At 40.0% G+C, this 24,467-nt stretch overlaps 1 protein-coding gene across 1 annotated transcript in view; it reads right to left on the bottom strand.

Moving 5' to 3' along the window:
- The window catches only part of LOC109913122 (small conductance calcium-activated potassium channel protein 2-like), a 53,446-nt gene that overhangs the window by 16,978 nt on the left and 12,001 nt on the right, over positions 1 to 24,467 (bottom strand). Inside the window, exon 5 of the mRNA XM_048593644.1 lies at positions 6,169 to 6,238. Within this exon, the coding sequence (XP_048449601.1) occupies positions 6,169 to 6,238 (70 nt within the window). The remainder of the gene's footprint in view (positions 1 to 6,168; positions 6,239 to 24,467) is intronic.

Here is a 24,467-nt window from a genome sequence, read left to right on the forward strand (position 1 = left end):
GGCTTGCTGTGTTCATCCAGCTCTACACCTTGTTATCTCACTGTACAGAGCCTAACTGTTTTAGTGACTATGTATGTATATTAACATATTATGAAAGAAAAAAATGTGGGCACAAGGTGCTCATGCAGAAAGGAACCCTCTCCCCTATTGACCTGAAAGTTTGGTCTCCAATGTATTCCTGACAAACTCGCCACAAGGTGTGGCCAGTCCCCCACTACTGGTAAAGTGCCAGCAATGGGGGGGAGTGACTATTAAATTGCTATTAATTAGTGACTTCGGGCCTCAACTGACCCAAGGTGGGGATGGGCTTGCCAGCACCTCCCCCACCACTGGTAAAACGTGTAATTATTAGGAACAGTGCCCATGCCATCCCTGCTGATTTTACCAATATCCCATCTACCAATCCACTACTCAGCACATACAGGCATAGTAATTAGGAGTGGGAGGAGAGTATTCAGCGCCTCGAGGCTGCTCTGCCATTCAATAGCATAATGGCTGAACTGATTATAACCTCAAATCTATATTTTTGCATATCCCTGATAACTTTTCACCCTCCCGCTTAACAAGAATCTCTCCACATCCACCTTAAAAATATTCAAGGATTCTGCTTTCACTACCTTCTCAGGAGGACAGTTCCAGCGCCTCATGACACTCTGAGGGAAAAAAAGTTTTGCCTCATTTTGTTTAAAAAGGGCAATCCCTGAGTGATTTTTATACAATGACTCCTAGTTTCAGATTCGCCTGTTAACAGGGGACTGTTAAACTCTGGTCATCTGGTCATAAGTAAGCGTTACTTAAAACAAACTCATACATTTGTGCTTAACATTTTGATAAGTTTTAACAGCCTTTACTGTATCTTTGCTGAAAGTGAAAAAACAATCTAGCCTAATCCTAATTTTGGTCTAGGCCATTGTACTTCAAATGCATATCCACATTTTTTTTTCTATGTGACTGCCACTCTACCCTTTCAGGCACTGAGTTTCAGACCATCATCACTCACTGGGTGAAAACAATCTCAACTATCCTCCAAGCTTTACACCAATTATTTTAAATCTGTGTTTGCTCACCTTTCCGCTAAGGAAATATGTTCTTAATATCCACTCTCAATAGACTCATCTTGATTTTACGCACCTCAATGAAATGTTGCTCGACCTCCTCTGTTCCAAAGTAAATATGCCAAGTCAATCTAATCTTTCTTCATAACTAAAATCCTTCATAGCTAGCAACATCATCGTAAATCTTCTCTTGTTAGTGTAACTACATTCATCCTGTTATGTGTGAAGAAAAATTATGCTCAGTACTTTGGTATAAGCGCGGAAAGTGCTGGAGAAACAGTAAAGAGGCATACTGGACTTGAATCATCAATTCTGTTTCTGGCTCAACAGATGCCGCCAAACTTGCTGAGTTTCTCCAGCACTTGCTGTTTTAATCTCAGATCTCCACCATCTGCTAAGCTTTCTAGTGTTTCATACAGTTCCAGCATTACATCTTTGCACTTATATCTGATGCCTTAGGTAATAAATGAAAGTATACATTTCCATAAGAACATAAGAACTAGGAGCAGGAGTAGGCTATCTGGCCCCACGAGCCTGCCCCACCATTTAATAAGATCATGGTTGATCTTTGAGACTCAGCTCCACTTACCCGCCCACTCACCGTAACCCTTAATTCCTTTACCTTTCAAAAATTTATCTAGCCTTGCCTTAAAAACATTCAGTGAGGTAGCTTCAACCGCTTCACTGGGCAGGGAATTCCACAGATTCACAACCCTTTGGGTGAAGAAGTTCCTCCTGACCTCAGTCCTACATCTGCTTCCCTTTATTTTGATGCTATGCCCCCTAGTCCTAGTTTCACCTGCTAGTGGAAACAACCTCCCTGCCTCCACCTTATCTATTCCCTTCATAATCTTATATGTTGTTATAAGATCTCCCCTCATTCTTCTGAATTCCAATGAGTATAATCCCAGCCTAATCAGTCTCTCCACATAATCCAACCCTCTCAACTCTGGAATCAACCAAGTGAATCTCCTCTGCACCCCCTCCAGTGCTAGTATATCCCTTCTTAAGTAAGGAAACCAAAACTGCACACAGCACTCCAGGTGTGGCCTCACCAGGACCCTATACAGCTGCAGCATAGCCTCCCTGTTTTTAAACTCCATCCCTCGAGCAATGGCAGACAAAATTCCATTTGTCTTTTTAATTACCTGCTGCACTGCAATCCCACCTTCAGCGACTCATGCACAAGGACACCCAAGTCCCTTTGCACAGCAGCATGCTGCAATTTTTTACCATTTAAAACATAATCCATTTTGCTGTTATTCCTACCAAAATGGATGACCTCACACTTATCAACATTGTACTCCATCTGCCAGACCTTTGCCCACTCACTTAGACTATCTATATCCCTCTGCAGACTTTCAGTGTCTTCTGCACACTTTGCTCTACCACTCACCTTAGTGTCATCTGCAAATTTTGACACACCACACTTAGCCCCCAGCTCCAAATCATCTATGTAAATTGTAAACAGTTGAGGTCCCAACACTGATCCCTGAGGCACACCACTAGCCACTGACCGCCAACCAGAAAAACACCCATTTACCCCTACTGTTTGCTTTCTACTAGTCAACCAATCCTCTATCCATGCCAATACATTACCTGTAATACCGTGCAACTTTATCTTACGTAGCAGCCTTTGGTGCGGCACTTTGTCAAATGCCTTCTGGAAGTCCAGATACACCACATCCACAGGTTCCCCATTGTCCACCATGCAAGTAATGTCCTCAAAGAATTCCACCAAATTAGTTAAACATGACCTACCCTTCATGAACCCATGCTGGGGTTCCCAATGGGAGAATTTATATACAGATGTCTTGCTATTTCTTCCTTAATGATAGATTCAAGCATTTTCCCCACTAACAAAGTTAAGCTAACTGGCCTATAGTTACCAACCTTTTGTCTACTTCCTTTTTTAAACAGTGGCGTCACATTGGCTATTTTCCAATCTGCGGGAACCACCCCAGAGTCCAGTGAATTTTAGTACATAATTACTAGTGCATTTGCTATTTCCCCCATCACCTCTTTTAGTACCCTGAGATGTATTTCACCAGGGCCAGGAGACTTGTCTACCTTTAGCCCCAATAGCTTGCCCAGCACTGCCTCCTTAGTGATAATGATAGTTTCTAGGTCCTCACCTGCTATAACCTTCTTGCCATCAGTTTTTGGCATGTTATTTGTGTCTTCCACTGTGAAGACCGACATAAAATAACTGTTTAATGCCTCGGCTATTTCCTCATTCCCAGTTATTAAATTGGCCTCTCATCCTCTAAAGGACCAATGTTTACCTTCGCCACTCTTTTACGATTTACATATTTATAGAAACTTTTGCTGCCTGTTTTTATATTTTGAAATAGTTTACTTTTTCTTTATAACTTTTTTTGCGGCTTTCTGTTGGCCTTTAAAGATTTCCCAGTCTACCAGTTTCCCACTAATCTTTGCTTTTTTGTATTTTTTTTTTAATCTGATACTTTCCTTTATTTCCTTAGACATCCATGGCTGACTATTTCTTTTCCTACAGTTCTTCCTTATCACTGGAATATACTTCTGATAAGCACTGTGAAAAATCGTTTTGAAAGTCCTCCACTGTTCCTCAATTGACCCACCATAAAGTTTTTGTTCTCATTTTACCTTACCTAACTCCTCCCTCATCCCATCGTAGTCTCTTTTGTTTAAGCACAGGACATTGGTACTGGATTTAACATTCTCACGCTCCATCTGTATTTTAAATTCGACCATACTGTGATCGTTCCTTCCGAGAGGATCCCTAACTGTAAGATCATTAATTATTCCTGTCTCATTACACAGGACTAGATCTAGGATAGCTTGCTCCCTCGTAAGTTCCATTACATATTGTTCAAGGAAATTATTGCGGATGCATTCTATGAACCCCTCCATGACTGACCTATTTTGAGCAATCGATATGTAGATTAAAATCCCCCATGATAATTGCTGTATCATTTTTACATGCATTAGCTATTTCTATGTTTATTGCCCGCCCCAACACGATGTCATTTTTTGGTGGCCTATAGACCACACTTATCAGTGACTTCTTCTCCCTGCTATTCCTAATTTCCACGCAAATGGATTCAACCTTTTGTTCTGTAGAACCTATATCATCTTTCACTACCGCCCTGATATCATCCTTAAAAATCAGAGCGACACCACCTCCCTTACCTTCCTGTCTGTCCTTCTGAATAGTTTCATACCCCTGGATATTTAATTCCCAGTCATGACCATCCTGCAACCATGTCTCTGTAATGGCCACTAAATCATACCCATTTGCCATGATTTGCGCTGTCAACTTATCCACCTTGTTTCAAATGCGCTGAGCATTCAGATAAAGTGCCCTTATGCCAGTTTTTGCACATTCTTTTTGGGTCCTATCACCTCCATTACTAACAGCTCTTGAGTTCTCCTTCCCTTTAACTTTTCTCCTAATTTTCAATGGAGTTGAAGCTTCCTCGTCACCTGCTAACCTGCTGCTTTGCCTTACATTAATTGTTATACTCTCTGTACGCTCACTCCTCCCTTCCATAATCCCATATCTCCACTAAAGACCATTTTACAGAGGGAATGTGACCCAGGCTTAAAGCTAGAACATTCTAATTTTTTTTAACTACCACTTCATGGAAATACAGCTTTCTGCCTTGGGATTGCAAAATTACCCGTAAAATTTCATCGGACTTTAGTTTGGCTCCTTAAAAACCAGTCAACTCTGTTCTATTAAGGATATTCTGGATCACTTGACAAGACTCATAGTTCAGTACTGTTTTTCTTGTTTACTTTTCAATTCTTCACCCTATTCAGAAAGGATAAAACTAAATGATTGTAAGCAAATCGATCTCAAAATGAGACATTCCTCAAAATTTCTACTTAGTGTCAATACTCGCCGCAAGCTCAGGTTTACTCAGTTTTCATTGAGTTGAATCAACGTGGTTAAATGGTTACAATTAGACAAGATTTTTAACTCCAGATTTTTATTGAATTCAAAGTGCCACTGTGAGATTTGAACCCATAAATTTTACAAATTTGGACTTCACAGAAATCCAAATTCAAATTCCTGCCTGATATGCATTCCCATTTCATGCAAATTCTAAAATATACGCCCCCGTACTTTCCATAACAGTTAGAATCAGCTTATTTGTGATTACTACTGCTTCTTACTTGTCAAATTACTCACTCTATCATTTCACCCCTGAAAGTTTGTGTTGAAATAGTCTCTTGCTACCTTAGCTGTGCTGTAGGTGAGGGTTTAAGCGATGATGTCTCACAGTGTGGATTTTCATGTTTACCACTAGCCCAGATATTAGAAAATGGAGACTACTGGGGAATATTTATGTATTCATTCTGATAGCATATGTCCACAAAACTATTATTTAAAAGAAAGTAAATATATAATCCCTTCAGTCATGAATGGGGTGTTATTTCTTTACAAATATTTGCATGTAACTGGGTTATGGACTTACAAAGTTTGTTTGTAATGTGTCCAACACCCAAGACCAGCTCTTGTTGGTTTCTCTTTGGCCTCTGACTAAGCTGTAAAACATGCATCTTTAGATCAATGGATTTCTAGATAGGACCTTAACGTGTTGCCTAAATGGTTTTAAGCAGAAACCAATTTGAATTCTTTTTTAAGATATACAGTGTATATTTTCAGGAGTGAACCATTATTAATGATAAAGCTCTTGTATAGTTCCCTAATGCCTAGGTCATGTTAATTAGTTTGAGCTACTCAAGCAAAGCCTAAAAAAGTAACTTTATACCAATATCCCTATTTGTGAATGAATTTGGTTCCCACAATTGGGGAAAAAAGAATGAGCAATATGAATGAAATAGGTGAAATATGAGGCAAGGGGATAAATCATAGCAAAATACAAATTATTCCAAATTTTCCCCCACTAGATCACCTTTTTTATCTGAAATAAAAAATGTATTTTGTGACACCTGCATAAAATAAATAATCAAAGTATTAGAATTATAGAGCTAACTCTTTGAAATGGTTGGGATGTTATTGTAATTTAACTAGCAGCATGGTAGTCGAACAGTTTTAAAAGAATTTCAAAAGTGCAACATTTTAAGCAACTTTAGTAAATTCACATTGGATCCTACTAACCTTAGCAAGGTCCACCAAAGTATTTGCCTGATCATTTAATTTTCTTTGTTCCATTTTTACACTTCGTAACCTGGGTGCAACATTCAGTTTAGTTGGTCAGTTTCATTTCATCTTTCAATGTTATCTTCAAAAAAGAACATGCAGTAAAATTCACCAGAGCAAACAACCTTCATGAAAAATGATTTTCTTACTTTTAACAGGTCAAAACCACTCATTTGTCTGCTAAATGAGAAGCATGCTTCCTCAACATGGAAAAAAGAACATTGGTAGCAGAGAAAAATGTATGCATTATATTATATTAGCTACAGTCAAAGATGAAATAAAATAACAATAAAAACAACTTTACAAATGTTATACCAAAGCTTAGGCATTTGTTAAAAGCCTAAGTATCATGACCAAAAGACATAGGATGGAAGAAGATCGATCTCAGACTATCCCCAAACCTCTGTAGGTTTTCCATCAGAGCCCAGCGCCCATTTCTTGAGACAGCACTTTTTACCGAAATTTAACTGTAATCACAGGGATATCCAGACCATTGTTTGTTATAACATAGAATATTCTTAGGAGGATATATGTACACATAGTATAAGTTTGGATTAATAATATTTTTACAATGTACTTAAGAAGCTGAAGAACTGCTGTACAAAGAAAAGAAAAGATTTCCCACTTTAAACCATGCATTCTGAACTCAGCCCATTGACACATGAACAACTACTTCACTAAGTCTACTTAACTCAGATTCAGATGATGCCTGTTATGTAATTCTAAAACAATTAGTTACATTACCGTATTTTCCCTCTAGACACTGGAAATGAGTTGTCAATCAGAACTCTGAAAACTGGGTTGGCAATACCCAGACTCACTTCAGTTAGGAGTCCTAACAGTTGCTTGTATTTAATAGTTAATTAAATTAAAGTATGTTCCCAAGGCTAACGTTTCCCTTACTACCTTAAAGTTTGATGATTAAATTCACTGCCTCAAAATCAGGAATCTACACCTTGAAACTCTATGCCAAAGTTTTGTTGCTTCCTTCCATTTAAATGGTGTCACTAAATGACTAGGTGGAATACGAGGCTTAATGTTTGACATTACCAATGGAAATCAGGGAATAGAACAAATACATGTAAAATTTTTAAAATTGCATAGCCCTGATTGAAAATCCTTTAAATCAATAATTTTACTTCCATTAGTTGTTTGAATTCTTAATAAAAGTTTATTGAGTTAAATTTTTCCTCAGAACACAGTGACTTAATTCAGCTGTTGGTCAAATTGAATCCAGACCCAATAATGGTTTTAAATATTTCTAATTCTTCTCTTTGAGGACCCCTTGACATGGGCATATGAAATATTCCTATGTCTGTGTGGCCTGATACTAGTCCTGTAAAAGTCTGAAATGGATTTGATTAAGGGAAACTTGTATCCAATGTTACTCAGTGATAAGTGAAATTCCTATTAAAAAGGAAATATTTTAAACATCTTGCAGCTAAAGAGAGACATAACTTTTCAAAATTATTTTTCATCAATCTGTTCAAACATGTTATGATACATCTCTGGGTAGGTGGGACTTTGACCCAGACCATGAGAGCAGTCTTATTGACACCTTCATTGTGCCACAAACGCCCTCAATAATGATTCAGAACAGCAACATTTTAAATTAATTATGTGCAACACACACATCAGTCTGCTTCTAAACATTTATAAAAGGATTAATGTGATCCAATACAATTTATAATATTAGATTTGCCAATGCAGGAAATTGCTGAACACATTTCTTCATATCTATATTTTCAAACAGTGCTTATTAAGTATTGTATTGTTTTGGGACGCAAGGTGTTGAACCATCTTTAACACGAATTCTATACATCAAGTCAGTAACTGTGGGAAATTAGATTACAGTAAATTATTTTAGCTTGGAAGTAAGTTATAAACTTATGTCTGAAATTTTATAATTATTTCAATCAATGGGCTCTGATAATTGTTTGCGAAGTTATATTTTCTTATATGTTTTTGAGTGTCATACCACACTTTTGACAAGAAATTTAATTCATCTTAGAGGCAAGAATCAATCAAGTCATAAGCCCTTTACCCTGAAGAATTAGGGGTTTGGTATTTAGGCTTTGACGGGACCGGGATCAGAGCTGAATGGGAGATAACAATAGTGCTGTTGGCCAGTGTGCTTGTTCCCTGGTTCCATCCCATTCCTAAATCATTGGTGATGAGGCAGGAATGAGGAAGTTGCATAGCTACTTTTCTGTACTTATAAGGTAGATAATTGAAGTTGTTAAGAGTTGCTTAGGGCCAATTAAACGGAGCAAATAGGATTTTCCAGTTGACCTCCTGGTCCCCACAGGTGGGAGCCAAGGGGCTGTCCCTGCCTGTCTGAGTGCTTTAGGCTCTCACATAGAAGGGCTCCCCTCACTCGCGTTTACTTCACCCCAATCTCAATCATGATCATGATGCAAAAGCTATGTTGTTATTTTAAAGAAAACGTTGGAGATTGGGTGCCTGCATTTTCAAGCATTCTTCTTCTTATTAGCTTCCAGACTTCATCCTGATGGCTGTTTTCAGAAGCCCATTGGTAAACTGTTGCCATCACATTCATTCTTCAAATTAAGATTAAAATGTCACACCTTTTGCTTTGCCTCCATTTTCTTTTAAGATTAACAACCTTTCAAATAATTGGAATAACAGTAATTGAGGTTTCCAATTATTGTGGAGGGGTGTGGGCAAATTGGAGGAGCTCCTGGAAGGTCTTGCTCTTGGACCTGGCCAGACTGGCTATAAACAGATCCAGACATTGGGTTGAGGAGGGGCACTTATGGCAACTGTCTGTCCCTCTCCCGTGCTCCGTTCATGCCCAGGTGTCCTTGATGAGGAAGCACACAGTATCCATCAAAACGTTCGATGCCTTTAGAGAGAGGTCAGCACCACAGTGCAGGGGGTACAGTGCTTTATGTCCCCTTCCAACTCCACCTTGATTTAGCCCCACACCCCCTTTCCCTACCTGTCCCTCAACTTTGATGCTTTACTTTGCCCTTACTGGGTTTTGCACAAATGAGTGATTTACTGGTTAATAGATGAAAAAAAAATACAGATGATTTGGTGAAGAAAAAGTTACTCAGTTGTGTGTAAGAGGACTTCTGGACATAAAAGGTAGAGAAGATGTTCTTGAGATACATTACTAAATTGCTGAAGTACATGTAGCACAGGTACACTCTGGACTTTGGCCCACTAACGAAGAATAGCCAGCATTATCTGTCAGGTCAATATGTAACTTGGAGAGGAATTTGCAGATACTGATACTCACCATCTACTGCCCTTGTTCTTCTACAAAGTTAATTGTAGAAGTCCTCGGACATCACTGCATGAATTTCTAAGGATAGTGTCCTACACCCAAGCAAATTTGAAAGTTTTGTCAATGACCTCGCTTCCAATGAAGAGTCAGATTTGGAGATGTTCACTGATGATTGAACAGTGTTGAGTAACATTCATAACTCTTCGGCTACTGAAATAGCATGCAGAAGGACCTTGACAGCAACAGGTTCTTCAGCCCACCAAGCCTGTGCTGACATGTGATGCCTTTCTAAAATAAAAGCCTTTTGCCTCTATATGGTCCGTATCCCTATATTCCCTGCCTACTCATGTATCTGTCAAGATGCCTCTTAACTGTTGCTACTGTACCTGCCTCCACCACCTCCTCCAGCAGTGCATACCAGGCACATACCAGTCTCTGTGTAAAAAAAATTGCCTCTCATGTCTCCTTTAAATTTTCTCCCTTTTACCTTACACGTATGTTCCCTAGTAATTGACATTTCTACCCTGGAAAAAAGAGATCTAAGTGGTAGAGATCACACGCTTCAAAAATGTGTCAAAGGAGCTTTGCAGATTTGCTACAGTGCATTTCGTAGATGGTAAACACTTCTGTTACTGTGCCCTGGTAGTGGAGGGAGTGTATATTTAGGGTGATCGATGAGGTGCTGATCAAGTGGACAGCTCAGTCCTGGATAGTGTAGAAGCTCCTGAGTGTTGTTAAGCTGCACGCATCCAGGCAAGATGGGTTCCATGTTTTCAAAGGTCCGCAGGTTGAGACTCAGTCTGTTTGGTAACATGAAGATATATAATTGTGACCCTGAGCAGCTGTCATCCTTCAGGTGAGGGATAGTTGATGGTGATGATTTCATCACACTCAATATTTATGTGGCTGATCCACTTAAGTTTCTGGTTAAATAAAAATGTACAGCATTTGATGTTATTGGTGAGGTATTCAGCAACGATAACGTTGATGAATGTGAAGGGGTGATAGGTAGAAATTCTTTTGCTGGGAGTGGTCACTGCTTGGCACTTGTGCAGTGCTAATATTGTTTGCCAGTTAACAACCCAGGCCTGAATGCTGTTAAGGTCCTTCTGCATGCTATTGCAGTACCCGAAGAGTTATGAATGTTACTCAACACTGTTCAATCATCAGTGAACATCTCCAAATCTAACCCTTCATTGGAAGCGAGGTCATTGACAAAACTTTCAAATTTGCTTGGGTGTAGGACACTATCCTTAGAAATTCATGCAGTGATGTCTGAGGACTTCTACAATTAACTTTCAAAAAACAGAATCATTTTCTTTTGTGCTTGGTATAAGTTCAATCAATGGAGAATTTCCCCTGATTCCCATTGACTTCAGTTTTTCTAGGTTCCTAGATGCCACACTTACTCAAATGATGCCTTGACATTGTGGGCAGTGACACTCACATTACGTCTGGAATTCAGCTGTTTTGTCTATGTTTGGCTCAAGGCTGTTAAGATGTCTCAAGCCAGGTAGTCATACAGTCATAGAGCATGGAAACAGACCCTTCGATCCAACCAGTCCAAGCTGACCATGTTCCCAAAGCAAACTTGTCCACTTGTCTGTATTTGGCCCATGTCCCTCCAAACCTTTCCTGTTCATGTACTTATCCAAATGTCTTTTAAATATTGTAACTGTACCTGCATCTGCCACATCATCTGACAGTCCATTCCATACATGAACCACTCTCTATGTAAAAAAATATTGCCCCACACGTCCTTTTTAAACCTTTCTCCTCTCACCTGGTGATTGTAACAAGGTCAGCCAGGTGGACCTCATAGATTATGAGTTCCCTGACTGGGGCTGTTGACCTGGTCCAATCAGGGGGCCCTGGCCTATAGATAGTCCTAGTAGAACCCAACTGAACATCATTGAGAAAGTCGTCTGTGTCTAAGTGCTACTTGATAGCACTATTGATGATGCTTTCCTTCACTTTGCTGATGGTTGAAAACGTGGATGCTCATTGGCTGAAATAGATTTGTTCTGGTTTTTGGTAACGAGACATGGCGAGACAAATTTCTACATTGCTGGGCCAATGTTGTTATTATAGCTTAATGTGTACTTACAGCATGAAAAGAAATGTAGTTAAATGTGACACTAAATTCTAAAATAAAATTACTAGTTTGTTTTGACAGCACATTCATTTGTTCTCAAAATATCTGGCAAAGCAGTTTCACATGAAGATGTGCTGACTGCAGGAATGCAGTAATTGGATAGGTATGATATGTCAGCACCAACAGCTGAGTAGCTCATACATGTCAACAATAAACTGACACAAGTGAGCTGAGCTACCAGTAACTCAAAAACAGCTACCTTATCACTCTCAGTGAACATTACCTGCAATACCAACTTTATTTAGATTCTATTATATAAATGATAAATAAAAAAAAGTACACTGGTCCTCTCCCATATCAGCCCCTGTCCACGCGACCTTACCTCTTCTCCAGTTGGAACACCAAATGCAGAATAGGTAACTAATTATTGGAACAGTTACATTCCATCCACGAATCCTTCATCAACCTTACAGTTGACTGCCATTCTGATTCTCCACCTTACGCCCAACACACCATCCTCTTAGTTCTTGACTTCTTGCAGTGTTTTAGTAAAGTTCAATGCAGCTTTAAGTAACAACAGCTTACGTTTTGACTGGTTATTTTGCAACCTTCTGGGTTCAACACTGGGTTAATCAATTTTAGATCATAACTTCTGCCTCTATTTTATTTTCTCATGTTTCTTTCTTAATTCCCTTACATTGCATTATGACTATCCTACCATTCACACCTCTACTAGATACACCTAAAAGGGAAGTAAAATGTTCCCTAGGTCTTGGACTCTTCAACTAATAGAAATTATTTCTCCCAATTGACCCTATTAATTTGCTTTATTCTCTTGAAACCTTTTTGATCAAATCACCTCAATCATCTGCATTTCAGGGGATACAACCTTGGTCTTCTTAATCTGTCTTCATAGCACATATATTGTTGTTCCTTCACTGTGGCTGGGTCAAAATCCTAGAACTCACGCCCTAATAGCATTATAAGTGTGCGTATACAAAATGCTATTCTTTAAGAAGACAATTTACCAGTTTTCAAGGGCAACTAGAGATGGACAATGAAGGTTGTCCCAGCGATGCCCACATCCATTGACTGAAAATTAAAGCATGAGCAGATGTGAGATTGGAAGGAGGATCATGGAGGAGACACTCTCAGTTCGTGTAGATCTATAACTGTGTAAATAATCGATACATCAAAGGTTGTTGTTGAGATGTGCACAGATTGCTGTAGAGGGAGATTTGTGAGGCAATCCAACCCTACCACCTAAATAGAGGACAAAACAGCAAGCAGTTTTGGGAATTGCAAGTTTGGAGGTGCTGCGTAAAGTGCTTTATCATATTTCTGTGGTGCACCTTGTAAGTGGTATACATTGCTGCTATTGAGCATCAGTGGTGGTAGGAGTGAATATGAAGCTAATCAAGCAGGCTGCTTTATCCCGGATAGTGTCAAGCTTCTTGAGTGTTGTTGGAGCAGTACACATCCAGGCAAGTGAGGAGTATTCCACCTCACTCCTGACTTGCGCGCTGTAGATGGTGGACAGGCTTTGGGGAGATGGTGGTAAGTTACTCACCATTGATTCCTCGCCTCTGACGTGCTGTTGTAGCCATTGCATTTATATGGCAAATCCAGTTCAGTTTCTGGTCAGTGATAACCTTCAGGATTTTGATAGTGGAGATTCAGTGGTGCTGATGCCATTGAATGGTCAAACAGCGATAGTTAGATTCCCTGTTGTTGAAGATAATCATCGCTTGGCATACCTGTTAGGCACGAATGTTGCTTGACACTTGCCAGCCCAAATCTGGGTATTGGCTGTGTCTTGTTGTATTTGGACATGGACTGCTTCAATATTTGAGGAGTCATGCATGTTGCTGAACATTGTGTAATCATTGGTGTGCATCCCTCTTCTGACTTTGTGATAGAGGGCTGGTCATTGATGAAGCTGCTGAAAATGGTTGGGCATTGGGCTCATAATAATTAGACTAGCTTCTCCTAGACCCAGGCGGTGAAACCATTACTCCACATCACCAGACAATCATGGAAGCCTCATTTTCGGTCTCCCTCCCATTAATAATTCTACTGGAAATCATCCATTATGAAATGGTGATGATCTATAATTCCATAAAACTAAGTGAAAGATTTATTTTTCTTCAGAAAGTTTTTTATAGTTCTGAATCCATTTTCTGCTTCATTGTTTGCTAGTAAGTATCGAGGTTATCTTGTTGCATCAGTGAACACATATTCCTTCACAAATTATATAAATTGTTCATTTGCAAACTGTGGTCTATTATCAAATACAACTATGTTAGGTAGAGTTAAATAATTTCATTTTAATGTTTCTATCACCGTGTCCACCATGAAGCTATGAAGATGACTAAGCTAAGTCCACCCTGCGTGAGTTGATAGTAAGGATGAAAATGTTCCCTTTAAATTCAAACATGTTCATTCCTAACCTTTTCCAAGGCCTCAATAGTAATGATGACAGTAGTAGAAGTTCATGGGCTGTGTAGATTTGACAGTTGAATATCATTTCCTCAATCAAACAAGTAATCCCTATGCCCCAAACTCACCGTTTGGCACTTGCATGACATTTAATTATTCTCAGATTACCTTAATGTAGTCTTTGGAGAATATCAACACAGATTGTTTTACACATTATCCATCCTTTTTGTTAAAGACTAAATAAACATCCATATCTGTGAGATGTTTTCATTACTCAAAATATTGTCTCCACATAGAATTGTTGGGGAAATGTTTTGTCCACCCATCCTGACAATACTTTCTAAATTGGAGACATTCTTCATCTCTGCTTTGAGTTCTCATTTCTCTTCCCTTTTTTCTCTGATGCTGGTAAATGTTCTGTTACTGATGATGATTACACTCCAAGATCCTGTTTCTCAACCTCATCAGACAGTATTCTGGATAAGGTGTCTGCCATTGTTTGATATTCCCTTGTACACACTCCATGACTGAGTCATATCTCATTAAAAACATGGTCTAGAGCATTGAATGCAAGATATTATCTTTGCAATTTCCTTTGTATTAAGAAGTGATATGAAATTCTTTACTTGGTTAACCAGTCCTAGAAATCATTGATGTTCTGCTACCTTCTTTCATGGTGGAATTACTCTGATCACCTCCATTTTCTAAGAATCAACTTTTATTCCTGTGATTTGCACTTAATGATCTCAGAATTTGTTTATAGCGAAAAAAAATCACATTTTGTTGAACTTTATCATTTTGTACTCATCATGACATTTTGCAAGAATACAAATTCAAGGTGAAAACTAACATTCATACTGCATGAGAGGAGAGTGTTGATTGCTTGGCAGAGGCATTACCATTAATATTGATTGACAGTTAGCAGCCAGGCGTTGTCTAAATTTTAAACCAGGCCCAGCAAAATGTACAGGCAAATTACCGTCACCTATTTTGTTGCATTGAAACAGGAACTGTGCATGTTCATGTTCTTGTCTACAAAGAACAGGGTGCTGTATATTAATAGATGTAGCTTCCAGTATACAGATTGCCCCATACTGTGAACCCTTAGCTAAGAATCCTAAATTGGCTGTCAGTGTGATTCTTCACACTTTCAGTTTTAGAATTGGAGTAGAATATTTAAAATGATCAGGCTTACTGCAATTATGGCATTCAACTCCCCACTGGGCAGTCATTGTGCTTACGTGTCACGTTTCCATTGCATCTAAAGCATTTCAAATGGTGATTGATTCACTTCTACACTTTCTGTTGAGCTTTTGATTCAGCACATTTTCTGCTTACAGGCCTGCAAATTGCACAAACACACCTGGCTGCTTCCACAGAGCATTGGACTCTCCATGAATTGTTCCCCAATTATTCTTTTGGACCTTGATTGTCTTGCAAACTATAATGCTTTTGCAAGCTTAAATCCTGTTATTGCAAAATCTCAAGCAATTCTACATCTGTCACCATGACAACAATGCAGTCCTATGTTAATTTATCTTTTAGGCATCCACACGTACAATTTACAGTTAATCTATAAAGGTCGTTGATAAAGGAATTGCTAGGCTCCCCTTTGTCTCTGCCTCCATTTGTTAAATTTAACCTGTTCAATAATCTGGTTATTTTGGTCACTAAAATATATATTGAAGGCTTTTGGAGATTCATCACATGAAGAAGATTTTGAGGGTGGTATATCAACATAAATACGGAGATGGTTAACTAATAGACCATAAATGTTTGAATAAGGGGGGCATTTTCAGGATGGGAATCTGTGACTAGTGGAGTGCCATAGGGATCAGATAGCAGTTAGCAGTTACTTATTTACAATATATATTAATGAGTTGGATGAGGAATGTGAACATAGTATAGTTAAGTTTACAGATCACACAAAAATAGGTTGAAAGGCAAGTAGTGACAAAAATAGGGACAGAGATAGGTTAAGCAAGCGAGCAAAAACTTGGCAGATGGACTATAATGTTGAGAAAAATGTGAGGTTATGCACTTTGGCAGGAAGTACAGAAGAGCTCAATACTTAAATGGAAGAAGACAGCGGAAAGCTGTAGCACAGACGTATTTGGTGTCCTCATGCATGAATTATAAAAAGCTAGCACCAAGTTCAGCAGACAGTAGGAAGGCAAATTGACTGTTGGCCTTTACTTAAAGGACATGAAGTCTAATAATAGGGATATTATGCTAAACCATATGAGGCACTTGTCAGACCACACTTGTAATATGTGGACAGTTCTGGTTCCCTTATCTAAAGAAAGATAAACTGGCTTTGGGAGACAGTCTAGAGAAGGATCACTAGATTGATTTCAGGTTTGGATGGATTTTCTTATGAGGAAAGGTTGAGTGAGTTGGGCCTATACTCATTGAAGTCTAGAATAATTCGAGGCATTCTTATGGAAAAATTTAAGATTCTTAGGGGACTTCACAGAGTGGACACTGTGAGATTGCTCACCCTTTCTAGGAGAGTCTAGGACCAGACGGCATAATCTCAAAATAAGGGGTCACCCCTTTGAATCAGAAACGAAAAGGATTCTTTTCTCTCAGATGGTAATGAATTTGTGGAATTTATTACCAGAGAGGGTTGTAGAGGTTGGATCATTAAATATATTCAAGGCTGAGCTAAACAGAGATTTTAAGTAGTAAGGGAATCAAGGGTTATGAGGAAGAGACGGGAAAGTGGAGTTAAAGATTATCAGATCAGCCATGATCTCATTGCATGGTGGAGCAGACACAATGGGTTGAATAGCCTGCTTCTGCTCCTACATGTTATGGTCTACTCCTTGTCTGGTCAATACATCACAAGTGCTAGTCCTGATTGTATAGAGCAGAGTGTGAGCTGACTGTGCTAATTTTTTTGTTCAACCCTGAGACTGGTTGATACCTGGGCAAACATCTCTGTCTGGGCTTGTAGTTGACCACTGGCATTCAGAAACAGCTCTAAAGTGATAATAATAATTCCATGGTTCCATGGACCCCTGAATTTAAAAAAAAAATCTTTCATTGGATGTGGGTGTTACTGGCTAGATGAGCATTTATTGCTCATAGGGTAGTTAAGAGTAAACCACATTGCTGTGGGTGTGGAGACACATGTAGGCCAGACCAGGTAGGGATCGCAGCTTCCTTTCCTAAAAGACATTGGTGAACCAGATTGGCTTTCCCAACAATCAACACTGTCTTTATAGACATCATTAGAGTATTTAATTATGGATTTTGTTTTTATTGAATTTCAAGTCCCTCATCTGCCATTGTGGGTTCAAACCTAGGTCTCTGAGTACCAGCGATAGCCTACTGATTCTATCACCTCCCCAGCACTGCTGTTGTTTTGAACTCTGATCCTGCTCCCCAAGTTGCATGATTACTTCCTGGTGAGTTGATTTTTTTTTTCTTTTGATCTACTATTGAAGCATTTCTGTTGATCTCCACCTTTCAAATGTTTCCTTCAGTACTTGCTGCTTCTGGCTTCTTCTTCACTAACCTTAGTTTTCAGTGTTACACCTTGTTCTCTCTTCAGGTCAGGTGTTTCACATCTCAAATAATTCTGTAGTGGTCTATCCACATTTTAACAAGAACCTTTCATGTACAGACTATCTATTTACACAGTCATTAATTGACATAAGCTCAAAATGTCTCCTCCATGATTCTGTTCTAGTCATGTGATCTTACATCATCATTGCATCATCATGTTTTCAACTCATGCTATTAATCCTTTACTCCACACTCACACAACTTTAGTTGTGACTTTACCAGAGCTTCATATAGAAAAAGCACAACTTCTACTCCTTTGTATTCAACATCTCTAGCTATAAGGACCAATTTCCCCTCCAAGTCACTCACCAACATAACTTGGAAATATATTGTTGTTCCTTTGTTGTGTCAAAATCCTGGAAACCCCTTCCTCATGACATTGTAGGCTACCTGTACCAAATAGATTGTAGCTGTTCAAAAAGGCAACTTACTTCCACCTTTGCAAGGGCAACTCTGGAAGAGCAATAATGTTGGCCCAGTGAGTGATGCTCACACACCTGAGCGAATAAAAATCAATTCCAATAGGCTTTTTGATTATTTTCTATAGCTGCACTTGGATCCAAAGTCTATTTGTAACCAAACCATTTCTAGGTTTTCACTAGTTGAAAAGCATACTGTTCTAACCTTTTTAGGACTAAAGTGAATAACCTCACATTCACCAATTCTGAAAACCATTTGCAAAAATTTTTACCAATCATTTCATCTACCAATATTTCTTTCTAATTGTATGATTCCATCTATGCAGTTTGCAATATTACCTATGTTTGTGACACTAGTGAATTTAGATGCACGATGTTCTATCCTATCAACTAAGTTGTTAATGAATACAACGAATGATTGATACCCAACACAAATTCCTTCAAGATATTACGGTCACATCCTATCATTTCTGCATTGCAGAAATTGACCAAGGCTCTTTAGCACTTTTTAAACTCACAAACTCTAGAAGAACAAAGGTAGCATATACACGGGAACACTACCACCTACATGTACCTCTCTAAGCCACTCACTATCCCACCTTGGAAACATATCACCACTGCTTCAGTGTTGCTTGGTTAAAATCGTGGAACTCCCAACAGTAAGTTTGTTTGAACCTTGTCATGCCAGGAAGAAAGCAATAGTAGATTTTATACAACAGATTACCCCTTAAGATTCACTCTCTCTTATTCACTAAACTCTCAAGTTTACACTCTGTTTCAGCTACCACATTTGCATCTCCTACCCAGGTTAACAGGAATAGTTGGCGTAATCAATCACCAATGGCAGACTACAACCAAAGACCCAGGGAAACGGTCTTCAGGATTGTAAGATAGGAAGGGTGGGAGAGCAATAACAACCAGGATCAATAGGAAAAGAGAAGAGTTCTAGGCATCTTTGTTGCACCAGGGACAGTGCTCTGGCTCCTCTTTGATGATAAAGACACTTAATTTCATCTTCAGGTCACAATGTTTGTGAGTGTGAGGCTTTCTTAGCTCACTGGTAAAATTCTATGCATGTCCAAATAAAACCATCAGACTATGACTTCATCCCTTAGGCTCTGCTTTGCTGGGGAAGGTGCTTTTCTCAAAGCCCAAGAGATGCCAATAAAATCCATCATAAACAGCCTTGAAATTGGAGGGTAAGTTCCCGAATCCAAAACTGAACCTCAACCCAAAATTTCCTCACTGGGCATACAGGATAAAAACTGATCCGTAATTTCATATTTCAGAGTTGAAATGCAAACAATAAAACCGACAGCCCTACTTCATTAACTGCTGACAATCTAATTGATCATGGCATGCAAACAAACTTCTCGATGGAACAGCAGAAAAAGGCTCATGGCTACTCAGCCTCAATGAAATATTGTGAGAGATCAGTACTCATCCCAGCAATTAGCAACAATTGATTCATTTAAGGTATTGGCTGTGTGGGAGCCTAAATAATCTACATGCTAATTGCACAGGACAAAGAAATGTTTAATCGTTTTTGTACAAAGTTTCAGTCTGCAGTACACGTGTTCTTGGGAGTCCACTGAAACCAACAAATTAAAATGAACTGAATGATTCTCGGATCCTGACAGAAAATCCTTACCAAATAAATACTCTCTCTTTACCAATTTCTATATTTCACTAGATGGCACAGCATCCAAGAAAGTTACAGGCATCTTTTGATTTACACACCAACTCTTGTCATGACCAGAAATAACTTGACAGCCTTTGTTGAAAAACTGCTATACTTCATGATATAAAATTTATCAACTACAAAAGCAGCAAAGGCTTCAAATGTAAGGACCCAACATTAAAAATATCAACAATGCTGGAATATGAGCATTGGTGATATGAATAAATGACTGGTAAACTGGAATTCCAAGGAAAGAATGAACCAAAATATTTATTCCTCTACATTGATTTGATGAGTCAGTCTTCACACACTTGATCAGTGCATCAAGACCACATGGACTGAACAGACTCTACAGGACCAGCCTCAAGTAGACAGGTTTAGATGGGAAAGAATGATTCATAGAATTCATAGAATTCCTACAGTGTGGAAGCATGGCCTTTGGCTCAACAAGTGCACACTGACCCTCAGAGTATCGCCCCCAGACCGATCCCACTAATCTACACCTCCCTGAACACTATGGCAATTTAGCATAGCCAATCCACCTAGCCTGCACATCTTTGGACTATGGGAGGAAACCAGAGCACCCGGAGGAAACCCACGCAGACACGGGGAGAGTGTGCAAACTCCACACAGACAGTCACCCAAGGGTGGAATCGAACCCGGGTCCCTGGCACTGTGAGGCAGCAGTGCTAACCACTGAGCCACCGTGATAAAAGTACGGTCAACACACATCTCATTGGCTTTGTGATATGTTCCCACCACTGTGCTCATTTCCCAGAAATGGCATTTCAGCAGCTGCTCAGCAATGCCGGGGAGTCATTAAGATCACTTAATGGGGTCCATATAGAATGAAGTCACAATTTTTCTGTTTGTACTATTATAGAAGGTAATGGTTCTGATGGGGTTGATGCTCATGTTCATCTATTCCACTGATATCCCACAATCTATGGATGGAGACAGGGAGTTCTATTTTAGCTTTCAACAAGAAGAGATATCTGTACCAGCTCCCTAAGTCCTAGGAATTATGCTTGACCATTTGTAGTTGTACTTATTGCCATCATACAATAAACCAACTTGTTACCTAAGGACAGGACGCTTCCTATACTCTATGGTGGCATATCCTCAACCACCAATCACTAGATATGCCCAAGACAAAGCAAAGTCAACGTAAGATCGAGGGCAGTAAACAACTTGTTACCAATGCTCATAGGTGCATGGGCCTTCACTTTTATGTCAGAAGCCTAAATATGTGAGCAAAGGTGGTTTTACAGAGTGAAGACTGAACTATGAACCATGTGAGGCCTTTTATTATGTTGCCAGCATTAAATCTCAGGGAGAAAACAGAGTTAATGTTTCGGGTCTGGTGACCCTTCCTCAGAACTGCCATTGTCAACTGTCAGTTCTGAGGAAGGGTCACCGGACCCGAAACGTTAACTCTGTTTTCTCCTTCACAGATGCTGCCAGACCTGCTGAGCTTTTCCAGCAACTTTGTTTTTGTTCCTGATTTACAGCATCCGCAGTTCTTTTGGTTTTTATTTAAATCTCAGGGCTCAGGTCTTTGCAAGCAGAAGGATGGCACTGCAACAACTTCAAGCATTTTGCATAATTCAAATGTAGTTCTTGGTATAATGGCAGCCATTGACATTTTGCTGAAGGCACCTCCATGAAGCCACCTTAGATCCTGCTGCTAGTCTCCAGGCAGCACCGAACACTGCAGCAAATGGTCCTACCAACCTGCCATGCATAATGGACCTCCTGACAGGGCTCCCAGAATCCTTTGGGATAGGGGACGCATTTTCAGAATGGCAACCTGTAACTAGAGGAGTGCCACTGGAACCAGTGATCGGGCCAGAATTATTTACCATGTGTATTAATGACTTGGATGAGGAAAGTGAATGTACTACAGCCACGCTTGAGGACGATACAAAATAGGTGATGAAGATAACACAAAGAGTCTGCAGAGGAATATAGACAAGTTAAACAAGTGAGCAAACACTTAGCAGATGGAATATAATGTGGGAAAATATGAGGTTACACATTTTGGCAGGAGATGAACAGAGGGGATGAATAATATTTAAATAGAGAAAGAGTGCAGAAAGCTAAAGAACAGAGGAATCTGGGAGTCCTCGTCCACAAATCACGAACAGCTAGCAGCCAAGTGCAGTGGGTAATAGGGAAGGCAAATGGAATGTTGGCCTTTATTTCAAAGGGAATGCATTCTAAAAATAGGAAGGTTTCACTAAAACTATACAAACCACTAGTTAGATCATAACTGCAATAATGTGAATAGTTTTGGATCTGTTATCTAAAGAAAGGTTCACTGGTGTTGGAGGCAGTCTAGAGAACGTTCACTAGGCTACCTGGATTTTGGCAAACTATCATATGAAGTTGAGTAAGTAATTCAGTAGAATTTAGAAGAATGTGAGGACACCATTGAAACATATAAGATTCTTTGGCGACTTGACAATCTAGCTGCAGAAAGGCTGATTCCTCCAGAGGACAATTCTATGACAGAGGGCATCATCTCAGAATAGGAGGTCACACATTTAGGATAGAAATAAGGAGGAATTTCTTCGACCATAGGGTAGTGAATCTGTGGGATTCTTTACCAAAGACAGGTGTAAAGGCTGGGTTGTTCAGTATGTTCAAGGCTGAAACAACAGAGATATTTAATCAGTAAGGGAATCAGGGTGTTAGGGAAAAGGCAAGAAAGAGGATTATCAGATCAGCCATGATTTTATTGAATGGTGCAGCAGACTCAGCCGGTTGAATCGCCTGCTTCTGCACCTTTGTTTTACGGTAATGGTCTTGTGGTCTTTAACCATAAGGGCAGCATGGTAGCTCAGTGGTTAGCACTGCTGCCTCACAACACCAGGGACCCGGGTTTGATTCCACCCTTGGGTGACTGTGTGGAGTTTGCACACTCTCCCCGTGTCTGCGTGGGTTTCCTCTGGGTGCTCCGGTTTCCTCCCACAGTCGAAAGATGTGCAGGCTAGGTGGATTGGCCATGCTAAATTGCCCATAGTGTTCATGGATGTGTCGATTAGGTGGGTTATAGGGGGATGGGTCGGTGTGGACTTGTTGGGCCGAATGGCCTGTAACCACACTGTAGGGATTCTATGATTCTATGATCATAATTCTGGGCTGACAATGTTTAACTGGGTGCATAATGGCTTTCTAAAAATGGTGTCAGCACAAGGGGTCCCAGGATATCATGACCGTGGCGAGTACTTCTGACTATGGCCAATTGGAGAATTGCGCTAACATCAATTGAGATGGATGTCATAGGGATACGGTAGGTATTTGATAGAGCCAGTGTGGGACAACTACGCAAGAAAACTCACTAGGACCCCTGGAGAGAAACTTAGTCTTAGCCAAAATATGGGATGATTTGTGCTCAATCTTACTTTATTTGCCTAAGTCTAAGTGGCATCCAGTTTTTTTGGATGGTTTATTACCATGAGATCTGACAGATTTTCTCACTGTATGTTACCAAACTCTCCTCTTAATTACCTACCGCATGTTATCTCTAACATTTGATTTCCACCCCACATTACCACGCACTATTCCCAAAACAACTCATCCCTTAGTGGATATCCCAGAATTCACCAGCATCCCTGGCAACCACACCATCTTTAAAAGACCATTATAACCTGGGCAATCATTGCCTTGCATGGGTCCTGACATTTGTCCCAGAAACGGCAGATAGAGAGAAATCGGTGCCCTGTTTTGCAGGCACAGACCTGGAAGTCCAGTTGGGTGGAGTGGTGAGGAGAGAGAACTTCCTCTTTCCCCAGGAACAGCCATGGAGGCCATGACACCAGACCACAACCACTTGGTCTCAGCCATCTGCAGGAATGCTGAACACTGTAGGAAGAACTTCAACGACCTTCTCCACTCTGCCAGGGTAAGTGCCATAATCTTCTTTCTGATACCTCACACTCTTTCGATTTCTGCTACGGTATCCACCTTCGACTGAGGGCCATGTTCTACCTCCCTCACTACTGCCTGTAACACTTTCCCCATTTGTTCTCACATACCCCATCCCCTGACCTCACTCATCTTGCATGCTCTCTGTGCTGCCTACTCATTCGCTCAGGACAACTCCCTACCTGTACCAAACATAGTGGTTGTATCCCATACTTTTATCTGCCCTAATACCTGCCTGTCTCTTTCCAGGGGGAAAACAGCTCAGAGTAAGACAGAAAGAGTTAAGGCAGGCAATGGTGTGTACCCTTCATTCAGATTCTCACTCCTTATGAGAAGAAGATCCTGACAGTATCCTGCAAATGGAATACAGATGTGCCACGAGGGCTGTTAGAGGTTGGTACATGTTAGATGCCTGTCCGTGGATGAAGAGTACATGTGGTTGGTGCCCATGGAGAATGCCCTGAGATGTTGGTGTCCAGTTCCCAACGTTGCAAGTTGAAGCCACTAAATGCTGGCTGTGGTTTCGTTGTTGAGCTTTTCTGGTGGTTCAGCTTGTTTGGTGACTTTGGTAGAATGGGAGAATTAATGAGGTGAGTTAGGCTGTTCACAAAGAGTTGAAAATCAATACTGACTGTCAATTGGCACCTAAGCGGTGCCAACTGAGAATCTCGCTACACCACACTTGTAGAAAGCATAAAAGATGGCACAAGTTCCTCTTAGTGTTGAGAATAGCTTCAGAGTGTTTGTCAGCCAATTCTGCCACTTATCTCGCCACAGCCCACATCACTTAGACTGCTATGAGACTCTTCCCTAAGAATTTTTCTCAGGTACTCTACTGCTCAATTTGGACTTTGCCTCCGTCAGAAA

The sequence above is a fragment of the Rhincodon typus genome, chromosome 3 (assembly GCF_021869965.1).
Source record: "Rhincodon typus isolate 14 chromosome 3, sRhiTyp1.1, whole genome shotgun sequence".
Taxonomy (NCBI): Eukaryota; Metazoa; Chordata; class Chondrichthyes; order Orectolobiformes; family Rhincodontidae; genus Rhincodon; species Rhincodon typus.